Raw genomic sequence first — 12,455 nt, 5'->3', positions numbered from 1 at the left:
ATCAAGACTGATGGAATTAGGGGTGAGAGAAGGAGCTGTTGAGGGCTCAATATAAACACAGCCATGTGATCGATATATTGTGCACCCCAATTATCTGGGGGTCAGAGAACAGAGCAGCCACAATATTAAACATAGAGGTTAGGCAGTGGTAGCACACGCCTTTAATCCTAGCATTCCAGAGGCAGAGATCCACCTGGATCTCTGTGAGTTCAAAGCCACACTGGAAACAGCCAGGTATGGTGACTCACGCCTTTAATCCCAGGAAGTGATGGCAGGGAGCAAAAAGGTTTATAAGGCGTGAAAACCAGGAACTAGAGCCTGGTTGGGCTTTCAGGCTTTTGAGCAGCAGTTCAGCTGAGATCCATTTGGATTTCTAGTCTGAGGAAACGAGGTCAGCTGAGGAACTGGCGCGGTGAGGTTAGCTGTGGTCCATTCTGTTTCTCTGATCTTCCAGCGTTCACCCCAATACCTGGCTCTGGGTTTCTTTTTATTAATAAAACATTTTAAGATTCGTGTTACACAGCGGCTTCTAGATTCCTGTTGGCTTCTTAGTTTAGGTGCATTGTCCTCCAGGCCTCATTTGACCTCCCCAGTTCTAAACTAGAACATCTATTTCATTCCATGGAATACTGAAATAGCGTGTCCGTGGAACTGCATATAGGGTTTGGATAAATCCTACATGAATGTTTGTCTTCCTTGTCCCAAACATCCAACTGAAGGGAAATTAAGAACTCCATCTTTCACTTTCACCTCACATACAGACCTTTCTCTGTTAAGCAGCTAAGTCTTTAAAGTCACCTATTATATGGCCCTGATTTCACTTTGGTGGACATTTTGCAAAAACTGCTTTTGGTTTCTGTAGCAGAGAAAAGTTCTTTGGGGGCAGTGACAACCACAATTTCATGGGTCTTCATTGCTTCCCCAATTAACAGGAATGTCAAGATTTCCTGTCTCACCTTTGTTATTCTACGACTTCGAAGACAAGAACCATGCCTAGCTTGTCTGACCTCTGGCCCATTTCCAAAGCAACTGATGTTATAGACAGGACAAAGCTACAGCACAGATTCTCTTCAAGCCCACACTTCTGTGGAGCCCCCTCTTTAAAGAGACCTGTCATTTGTTTCCCATTAGAAATTACCTAGTTAGACTCTGCATTCACATTTGTTCTGTGCCTCATTCCTTTGGGCACTGTGTGTTTAAGGCCTTTGAATGCTTGCTAGTTGTCTTCTGAGAGAGGAACATTCTCATGAGTCCTGAAGGACTATGAGGGGCTGACCTCTGCTGGGTAGGGTAGTTTTGTTTTCCATTTCCTGCATCCTGTTTAACCTGATCTCACCTGGCCAGGTAGGATATCTTCAGTATCCACTTCTGTGGCTGCCTCCTCCTGTTGTTTCTGAAGAGCCTGGGTGGTTGTAGCTCTGAATAGGTGTGCTGCTATAGAAACCTGCTCCCCAAACATGAAGAACTATTTTGTAGAAGCTGTAGGAAGGATGGAATTTTCTCTCATTGCTCTCCTCTGGGAATGTCCTGCTCCTCCTTGGCTCCTAATGGGAAGTGGGGGGAGGGCGGCTACCTGACTTTTATCATTCCAAACACATTTCCCATTAAGGGGATTGTAAACTGCAGTGAAGACTTGGTGTACAATAGGAATCTCTGGCACTGTGTGCCTTTATGACAGACATTGTCTCATCCTCGTTTTCTTCTTTTAGGAAGGTTATTCCCGTTTTCTGTCTTTTCAAATTAGTTCATGAACTGCTTTTGTTAATATATAGGCTTTCTTTTTTAAAATACTTTAGGGAAAATAATATTCATTTAAAAATTGCTGGTCTTTCAGGATGTTTTTCTTCTGTAGTGGCACAGGATATATAATGTGACTCAGAATTTTGAGTCCCTGGAATAACATATCGCCTTCCTCTAAGCACTGACCATGCCTCTGTTAACTCTCTTTTCCAGGGGCCACGGAGGGCTTATTCTGATGGTTGTTCCTGAGTCTCTTTTTCAGGTTTTCTGAGTATGTCAGTCCTGCCAGCCTCAGGGTTTCTGGCTGCTGTTTTTCCAAATGTTGTATCGACTTTTTCTTAGCTTCTTATTGCTGTTCTTTCCTAAGAGTCCAATGAAGGGATAAAAGAAGATTCAAGCATCAAGTCAATGGATTTTTTCTTTCATAGTTTTGACTTAATTTGAGACTTATGGAAACTTAGAAGAATGTATGAAGAATGTCCATGTGTATATAGCTCATACAATACAAATATTAGTGTTTTAATTTGTTTTATCCTCATATTTGTGTTTTTCTCTCTCTCTGTCTTTCTCTCACTCATGCTTTTTATTTTCTTATTATTTTCAGTAGTTTTCTTTATTTGAATTACCTCAGTGGGTATTTCTTTACAAAGGTCAACTTAAACTTCCAAATCAAACGTTGGAAGTCTTCTGATGTCTCGGCTTCTTTTTTTTCCCCTCAAAGTATTTTAGACTGGATGCTTTCTGTCAAGTTTAAAATTTTAAAAATAATATTAACATTTATTGATTATGTGATTATCGTGCTACTCTGAACTTAACATGTTCACCAATTATCACACCATTGGCATCCAACAACAGAAGTATAGCCCTTCATACTTCTGGTGTCAAGTGTTACATCAGCATCACTGGGTTAAAATCCAGGTGTCCTCAAGGCTCTCCTGAGGGCTCTGGGAGAACTAATGTCTCTATAGTTTTTTTAAATAGTTAGAGTCAGTCAGAAGGCTGAACCCAGCCTCTTGCAGACTAGTGAGTCCTGGCTCTAATCTTTTACTGAATGTGGCAAGATAATTGACAGCTACTACTCTGTTTCGTGAGCAGACTGTCATGTAGCCACTTTGTTCCTGTAGTAAGCTTTCCTGTGACTTCAGGCAGTGCTTAAGTCATAGTTTAGAATTTGACCGGTTTACTCTTTTTAGAGTAAGAGACCCAGTTTTCTTGTAGCTTAGGAATGATGTTGCTTAGCAACTTAGCATGAGGTGGGAGTGAGAATGGGGGATGGGAATGGGGCTTGGAGGTGGGTATGGGTGGTGAGGATGGGGGTTGGGGGAGTGGCCCTACCTGGACAAGTACAAATATAATTTCTTCCCTTCTCATTCTATACTCATGAAGTGTGAGCTCATCGACCCTTTCTGGAACCTTGTAGGACATTGCTTAATTCTTTGTGATTGCTTTCATTTGAATGTACCATCTGTCGTCTTTCAGAAGAATTCTTTTTGTTTGTTTGTTTTGTTTTTTTATGAACTGTAGGTCTTTTTTTCTGAGTGTGTGTGTGTGTGTGTGTGTGTGTGTGTGTGTGTGCTCCCTTTGAAATTAGATCTTGTATCCTACAGTACCATTGGCTTGGGGGTTAGGAGAGGGAATGGGAATGGATGAATCTTTGATATACTTTCTTTCTATCAAAATGTTTTTCTTTTGTAAATAACATTACAAAGTGACTTGTGATGGGTACAGTGCAGCTTTCCATCTGATAAAGGTATGCTGTGAAGACAAAAACATGGAACAAAAACTATGCAAGAAATTCTTAGTGCACCTTAAGCTTATATATTTTGATCCTAAGCATAGTTCATCAGCTGTTTTAATATTCTGGCTCAAGGTCTGTCTCAGGTCTCTAATCTCTGGGTACATATTCCTCTTGTGGAGGTTCAGTCAGCTGTACTGAATTGAGTCACTCTCAGGTAGCAAGAGACATAAATTGGATCCAGAAGAGTAAAGGGTTCCTTTACACTTTCACGTTGAATTAATTTTTCCTGTCTTCCTTTTTTGCTTATCTTTACTCACTCAAATATACTTATTAAAGTAATAAAAATGCACAAAACTCATACCTGAGTATCTTCCACAGCTAAAACCATTTCTGTGGCTCCTCTCTATAGGATTAGTAACCTTTTCTTAAAAGGGACTCGAAGCAAAATTTTAAACTTTGTGGGTCAGATAATTTCCGCGTTAGCTCAGTTCTTGTAGTGGCAAAGGAGACACAGGCCATCCATAAGGAACAAGTATCACTGTACCAATAAAACTTTATTGTATCAGGTGGTGGTGGTCGAATTTGGACCCTATCCATGTTGTGCTGACCCCTGTACAATAAGGACTTGAAAACTCCTAAATAAGACACTACGGATTTGGTAGATTTGGAGCATTTCGTTTACATCCTTCTGACTCAATAGATGTGCTTTTAGTTTTTGTTCTATTTGTCCTCTCCATATCCTCTGTGAAGACCACAGTCATTGTGGTTCCAGGGCTGTGTTGCAGCTTTTCACTTTATGAATTGGCCTGCTTCTCTGGTCATTAATGTCATATTCATTTTTTTTTTTGGTCTGGTATATCCTTTACTATTAGGTGAGAATGTATTTGCAAGGAAAAGTATCAACTTTATATCCTATGAAGTAGTCTGATGTTTCTTTTCTAAAATAGGGAATTTGTCCATTTCTTTATTGGAATACAGTCGTGATTTGTTTTTAAAAAGTTTATATTATAGTTCCATTTATTATTTGCTTTGTTTTAAATTCTTAGAGATAAATAAAAAGTGGTGTGTTTTGGAAGGCGGCTTCTTGAGTTACTACGAAAATGACAAGTGTACCACACCTAATGGCACCATTAACATCAGTGAAGTTATCTGCCTGGCTGTCCATAAAGAGGACTTCTATTTGAGTACTGGGTATGTCTACCCTTGAACATCTATCTGGGAGGTGAAAGGGATTGGTAGTCCTTGTACCAGGTGATGAGGATTTAGTTATCTTTCATATTCTTTCTTTGCTTCCTGTAAAAAGATTCTATGGTATCTTCAAGCCAGTTCATTTCATCTGAAACCTCCATATGAAATTCTCTAAAAAGTAGTTGATACACTACATTGTTGATCATTGAAATACTTTTGTTTCTCTGATAAATTTAAATAGTGGACTGAAAGCAGGAATCATATATTTGTTTAAAGGGTATCATATATAAAACAGAAGAAAACTGCCAGGCGGTGGTGGTGCACGCCTTCAATCCCAGCACTCAGGAGGCAGAGGCAGGCAGATCTCTGTGAGTTCAAGGCCAGCCTGGTCTACAGAGTGAGATCTAGGAAAGGCACAAAGCTACACTGTCACACATATGCAGAGGGCATCTAGGTTGGTCCCATGCAGGCTCCCGAACTGTTGGTCCAGAGTCAATGTACTCCCAGAATCCCAGTTCAACTGTCCCTGTGGGTTCCTAGTCATGACCTTGACTCCCCTGGCTCTTAGGATCCCTCCTCCCTTTCTTCAGGACTGCTCCCAGAGCTCTGCCCAGTGCTTGGCGTGAATCTCTGCATTTGATTCCATCAGTTACTGGATAAAGGCTCTCTGATGACAATTAGGGTAGTTATCAATCTGATTACACTAGATGGCCAGGTTAGGCACGCTCTCCACTGTTGTTAGGAGTCTTAGCTGGGGTCATTATTGTGGATTCTTGTGAGTTTCCCTGGCATCAGGTTTCTCCCTAGCCCTCCATTCTACCCCCAAATTGCCTCCTGCACCCAGCCCACCCAATGAACTTCCTCAAGTTTCCACCCCCCCAACCCGACTCCCATCCCCAGTTTACCCAGGAGATCTCTTCTATTTCCCCTTCCCAGGGAAATCCATGTACTCCTCTTTGGGCCCTCTTTGCTATCTAGCCGCTTTGGGGCTGTGGATTGTATGTTGCTTATCCTGTACTTTACTTCTGATATCCACTTATGAGTGAGTACATACCATGTTTGTCTTTCTGGATCTGAATTACCTCACTCGGAATTATTTTTTCTAGTTCCATCCATTTGCCTGCAAATTTTATGAGGTCATTGATTTTTACAGCTGAGTAATAGGCCATTGTGTAAATGTACCACATTTTCCTTATCCATTCTTTGGTTGAGGGGCATCTAGTTTTTTTTACAAGCTCTGGCTATTATGAATAATGCTGCTATGAACAGTTAGGGAGTCTGCATATGTGGGATAGTCCTGTAGCTTAGTCTGTTTGTAAGGCTTCTAGCAATGAGATCACAACCTGTCCCTGGCACTTAGCTGACTTTTGGGAACCTGTTCCCTATGCTGGATTACCTTGCCCAGCCTGTATAAAGAGGGAAAAGCTCAGTCCTACCACAACTTGATGTGCCATGCTGTGTTCAAGCATATGGGAGGCCTGCCCCTTTCTGAATGGAGATGGAGGAGTGAGGGATTGGAAGGGGAGTAGATGGGAGTCAGGAGGAGGAAACAGGAGAAGGTGAGGTAGGGGAATCTGTAGTCAATATGTAAAATAAAGGGAAAAATGTTAAAAAAAATTTAAAAAAATAAAACAGATGAGAAAAGAGAAAATAAAAAAGATGAGAAGAAAGAAAAGTGATTATTGGCTCATGTTAAAATAAACAAAATATCAGATGAACACTACCACTGAGCAACATCCACAACCCTTAAACATATTAAGTATCATATTAAAAGATAAATTTTGAGATATACTTGAATACTTTCATGATCTGAAAATGTTGAAATTACAGAGGATTAAGCATTATTTATATAACTTATTTTACTTATTTAAAAACTTGAATGAACCTGAGAAACACTGATGTGAAAGCTTCTTACTGTGTTTGTTTTATAGTATAGTTAATGAAAATGTATACAAATTAAAAAACAAACCAGTTTTGTGAACAGAGATTTTAGTAATTTTTATGATAAAAGAGATTTTGCAATGATGTTATTTATATTAAATTATAAGAACTCTATTGTCATTATTACATAATTACCAATCTATCCTACTTGAGAGTCAGTTGAAGGTGCTATTTTTCTATTAAATATTTGTCAATGTTGTAAAAACTGATTAATAACTAATTTGCTTTTCTTTTGATTTTTAAAGTTTTAAATTATATTTATTAATTCTGTGTGGTGGTGTCTTTTTATTTGTCCTTGCTGTAGGCCAATCTTTGTCTTTGAGATCTACTTACCCTCAGAACGTGTCTTTTTGTTTGGAGCTGAAACATCTCAGATTCAAAGAAAATGGACAGAGATAATAGCCAAGGTATTTAAATTTTATATTTGCTAGGTCCAGGAAAGATCCTTAATTTGAGGTCTATAGTTGAGTTTCAAAGATCCATGGACAATTTAACTACAATTCTAGGAAGAATTTTTTTTTTCATATTTTCAAAGATGGCCATCAAAAAAGGTTAAAAGCAGACTTTTAGGCCCTGCAAAAAACAAGTTCATATAGAACATTGATAAAAATCATTCTTATGAGTTAACTCTGTATTTTTGATGATTAAGATGGAGTATTCATATTGTAAAGTCATTTTTTTCTTGTACCTTCGCATGGGTATATTACTTACCCCAATGTACATGAGGAAAGGAACAGATTTAGCAAATGATATAAATGGAGCACTCATGGGAACCTGACCTTTTTTACGATTCCACAAACCAAGAAAGAATAGTTACTATTTTGCATATATAATAAGAAACAAGGCATATGGTGCTGCTGTTTGAAAATATATATTACCTGTTTACTTTGTGTCTCATAGCATTTTTTTAACTGACTATTTTGAATTTGGCACTTACTTAAGAGCCTTTAAAATAGGAAAAAGAAGATAAGTTTTCCATTTTCCCCTCTATCTGTAGATAGGGAAGGGCTTTCCTATTTTCACTGTCTTTCTTACTTTTCTGTATTTGTTTTAACAGCATTTTGTTCCCTTTGTTGCTGAAAACTTAACAGAAGCTGACTATGATTTGATTGGTCAACTCTTCTACAAAGACTGCCATGCCCTGGACCAGTGGAGAAAAGGCTGGTTTGCTATGGACAAGTCTAGTTTGTGTTTTTGCCTTCAAACACAAGAAGCTCAGGAAGAGAGAATGCACCTCAGAAGACTGCAGGAGCTAAGTAAGAGGACCCCCAAACCTTGTTGTTGGGACACACCTCCTGATTGCACGTGATAATGGCAGCTTCACATAGAATTTGGAAGCCTTAACCCCAAACTTGTGACTAAATTGTATTAATTGTGTATCTAAGCATATTTTAACATTAAAAGAAATATTCATCCTTTTATCTCTCCAGCAATCAGCACAATGATTCAAAATGGAGAAAAATTAGATGTGTTACTCTTAGTAGAAAAAGGGAGGTAAGTACCTTTTGGTATTTTTTTCCTTTCTATTTCTCAGTTAGCGAGTAGGATATTTTGGTAAAGCTCTTAAGGGAAAAACTATTATCTTAAAATTTGAGAAACTCTTATTTATATAAACTGTGTTAGGCTTTCATCACGGACAGATTATAGAAAAAAAAAGGTGCAATTTTTCATGTCTTAAAACAAAGTAGCATGATGGATTTCTACAGTTTCCTGTAGATCTGGGACATTCTCATTTATGTATATGATAGGAATTTGATGATTATAGGTGTATTTTTAGGGTCTGTAAGACTAGGAATGGCCTCTGCATGTGAGTCATTCATAGCTAGAACTTGATTTCTTGAATTAGTTTTTCAAAAACTATTAATTAAGCATCTCCTATGTATCAGGATACTTGGTTGTTAGGGCTAGAGTGATGAGAAAATAAACAAGATCCCTGTCCTCATAAGTATGCCCTCATAAAGCAAGTATTGTAGTTGGGGAAATGATACAAATTGACAACAGAACCCCAAAGCAAGCACACACACATACACACACACACACACACACACACACACACACACACACACACACACACAAACCCAAACAAACAAAAAACAAAACAAAACAAAAACCAAAAAAACTATTCTTCATCATTGCCTACCAATTATAAATCCTCTGAAGAAAAATAATCAAGTTTATGAGAGAGTGAATGAGAACACCGTGTTAGTGAGGGTGAGAGCAAAGATATTGTGATGAAATAAATGTCTGCATAAAGTGAGGAGTTGTGTGATCTAGCACATTAGATATTGTATTCCAGACGTGCAGGCACTAATAATTGAAAATCCTGTTAGAAGTCTGAGCTTGTTATGCAAAAGGGGTGTGGTAGTTCATGGGGGAAGGTAAAAGGGGAGAAAATGGGAAGAAATTATTTCAGACATATCCCTAGGGCCTGATCATATAGAACATTGCAGGTCACAGTATGCAAAGAAAAAAATATTTTTTTTTATTCTAAGTATGATGATAAATGACTCAAACTGGAAAGTGCAATTATCTCATTTATTTTCTTTTAAAGAAATCTTCTACTCTGACTCCTGATGAATGACTTTGGGGGACAGAACAGGAGTCAATTTTTGTGTCCAGTTAGAGTCTTGTCACAGAGTCAAGCAAGAGATAGGTTACCTGGGAACCTAAGTATTGACGAATGCTTGGATGTATCAGCAAAGAATATGATGTATTGATATAGATTAGATCAGTGTTCTTCTTAAGGATAGCTCTAGAGTTTTGATTATAACAACTACCTGGATTATGATACTGTTTTTAAGATAATAATACATTCAGAGTAGAGGTAGGATTTTAGTAAGATTGGAATAACTGATTAAGAACTCATCTAAGGAAATAGTATTATGGAGATATCTTTTAGATAGCAAGTTGAAAAGTAAGAAATATGGAAGAATTATAGTAAACAAAATATGGTGATACATTCATAGCTAACTCATTTTTCTTGACTCTCCCTGAGAAGTTACCATTGATAACATAGACAATTTAAAAGAAGCTGCATTTATTACAGCTCAGATCTTTTTTTTTGTTTGTTTGTTTTTTCGAGAGAAGGTTTCCCTGTGTAGCTTTGTGCCTTTCCTGGAACTCACTTGGTAGCCCAGGCTGGCCTCAAACTCACAGAGATCCGCCTGGCTCTGCCTCCTGAGTGCTGGGATTAAAGGCGTGCGCCACCACCGCCCGGCTACAGCGCAGATCTTAGTGAGGACAAACTTTCAAAGATGTCTAGATGATAATGAAATTAGACAGATAAGATATTTGACCTAGGAATTCAATATGTGCACAGTTTCTTTTATGGTGGCCTGGATTTGAATAAATTCAAAGGATAAAAGAGACCAGAAAAGGGAGGGATTAAAGCCATAAAGGGCCAAACATGAAACAATTATTCCCAATTGGGACAGTCTCTGAGGAGAGCAGGTGGATGATGTGGGATATTGAGCACAGGCTCCTTGATATTGGGGTGTTGCTTTGTGAACTGGAGGTAAGGGTGAGTCCTGGGCTTTCAGTCTGGGTGATTGCATGAAGAATGTACACATATTCAACTGTCTCACACTTGACTTGTTAATTATTGCCCTGAATGCTGAAATGCTGTTTTAATGCTCTGCTTAAATAGGAGAATTTTGTCACATTATAAACTTTTTTTTAATCTCCTTTGGTCTTTTAGATCTTTGGTAAGTAATGACTGTAAGCTAAAGCAGACTTTGGTTGTCTGATAAAATCATTGCTTTGGAAATAAAACAACTTCCAATTACTCATGTTGATATAGAGATAGTGTGGATAAGTCAGATTCAGGGAAACCAAGCAACTGCAAGTTTTAACCTTTAGTTTTTTTTTTTTTTTAATTTCTGTTGTTGTTGTTTTGCTATTAACACCTTCAAACAGAGACATGAATCATAAATAATGAATTAGTTTCACATATTCCCCATCCCTGTGTATCTTGGTTAAAATAAAGTGTATTAATCAATGAATATTTCTTAATATTTCTTAATGGCAGGATAAAAAAAGAATTCTCTGAACTAAAAAAACTTCATAAGTTGATAATCACCCACTACATATAGTCCCCATTGAAATGCATATCTCAGTCTTTTTGATAATTATCTCTATATGCATATCATGAGTGTGTTTAGAGAGAGGAATATTGCAATAATATTTTCTACACACAGAGCAATTTTGCTCTAAAAAGCTCTCAGCAGAAGGTATACCAGATGGCCTCCCTTTAATGTGTATTCTTTGTGTTTTTTAAAAATTACTATTTTGGAAAATAAAGCTTTCGTGATCACACTTAAGGGTTTTTGGTGTGCTGGTTGGTGCTATCTCTGGGACACAGAATCTGTGTCCTTTGCAATGCCTTGTTGGAATTTCTTTGTATAAAAACGTAACTATGATTTGAGTAGATTTTGTAAGTTAGTGAATATACAGACCAAAGAGTCAGAAGGCATTTTCCTAGACAGTTGATCCTGTCTCTACTTGATTGAAATACCCAGTGGATTATAACACCTCTTTCTCAAAATTAGAAACTGTCTGTGCTCTCTAACCCCCACACCCTGTGCATGTCTTTTAAATAAGGCACTTTCTTTGCTGCCTTTGTGTCCCAGAGCTGCATGCACACTTGCCAAAGACACCTATCACTGAGCCTTTGCTGAGAGGCCTTTGATTATATTAAACAAAGGAAATAATGCAGCTGTGTTATCAGACACAGGAGTGAAAGTGGTGTGTTTTATGTGTGTGTTTGTTTTTAGTCTCCTGAATGACCTATAGGAAAGCACATTGTACTTAATGGCTCCCAAGGCTGACTGCATTTCAGTTTTAATTGCAAATCTCAGACATAATGAATCTAACACTGGGGAATAAACATCATGTCAACATGTTCCACAATTTTGGAACGGAGGACTTTGTTCAGTCTGGGAGATTAGTACCCTAAATTTAAGATCCTTATTTTCTATTAAATTATTCTGTACGTGCTTCCTTTCCCCATGGAATTGTGCTTTATGGGAGAGGTTATGGTAGTGATCCTCCTGAGGGTAAATTATCTTAAAGTGGTTTCTAAATTGTGCATGTAATTGCAAATTAAACAGTAGCCCATTGCCCACAATATCAGCTTGACTGCTTTTACAAAATTTGTGATTTAATTCTCAGCAATGAGTTCATGGGAATTTTGCCCAGGAAAAAAGATGAGATTTTTTTTTTCTCTTACTACACCTATAGATTTTTTTAAAAATTATTATTTGGAAAAGGACTATGCTATTGTACATTTAAAATGATTTTATAGTAAAGAAAATTTAGATGGAGTGTGTTGTTTTAAGAGATGGATTTTGAGTATATATTGTATTTGCTTCAAAATTTGTTTTCATTCAGAAGTATTTCAATACACCATTATGTAAGGTTATGGAGAAAATCTGGCTGTATTGGTTCATGGCTATACTCTCAATACATGGAAGGATGAGATAGGGGGATTATAGTGAATTTAAGGCCAGACTGGGCAACATAGTGAGACAGACCTATAAGCATAAATAAATAAATAAATAAGTAATTGATGAGGAAAGAGTAGAAAATAACGAGTCTTTCTCTTTTCATGGTATATGTGAGCAGGATAATCTCCCCCACAAGGAAGAATACATTTTTACTAGTTCTTGATTCCAATAGAAATATAGTGATGGAACTGAGAGATCAAGGTTTTGAAGAGTTAGACACTACAGGCTTAAAGAATTTGTGTAGACTAGGAACAGAGGCAGTCCAAGTAGGATTTAACCTGGAGAATTTGAAGACAAACTCTGAGCCAGTGGTTTGGGAAGATAGGCGGATGACATATTGCATT

General features: G+C 37.7%; 1 protein-coding gene across 2 annotated transcripts in view; it reads left to right on the top strand.

Annotated features, from left to right (window-relative positions):
• Arap2 (ArfGAP with RhoGAP domain, ankyrin repeat and PH domain 2) overlaps positions 1–12,455 on the top strand; it is a 179,670-nt gene that overhangs the window by 100,897 nt on the left and 66,318 nt on the right. For both annotated transcript variants that reach the window (XM_059275892.1, XM_059275891.1), the window contains exons 16-19: positions 4,525–4,669; positions 6,912–7,014; positions 7,665–7,863; positions 8,038–8,101. In XM_059275892.1, coding sequence (XP_059131875.1) covers positions 4,525–4,669; positions 6,912–7,014; positions 7,665–7,863; positions 8,038–8,101 — 511 coding nt within the window. The remainder of the gene's footprint in view (positions 1–4,524; positions 4,670–6,911; positions 7,015–7,664; positions 7,864–8,037; positions 8,102–12,455) is intronic.

Source organism: Peromyscus eremicus, chromosome 10, assembly GCF_949786415.1.
Source record: "Peromyscus eremicus chromosome 10, PerEre_H2_v1, whole genome shotgun sequence".
In the NCBI taxonomy this organism is placed as follows: Eukaryota; Metazoa; Chordata; class Mammalia; order Rodentia; family Cricetidae; genus Peromyscus; species Peromyscus eremicus.
Note: the sequence above shows the minus strand (reverse complement) of the source record. Positions and strands in the feature narration are given on the sequence as shown.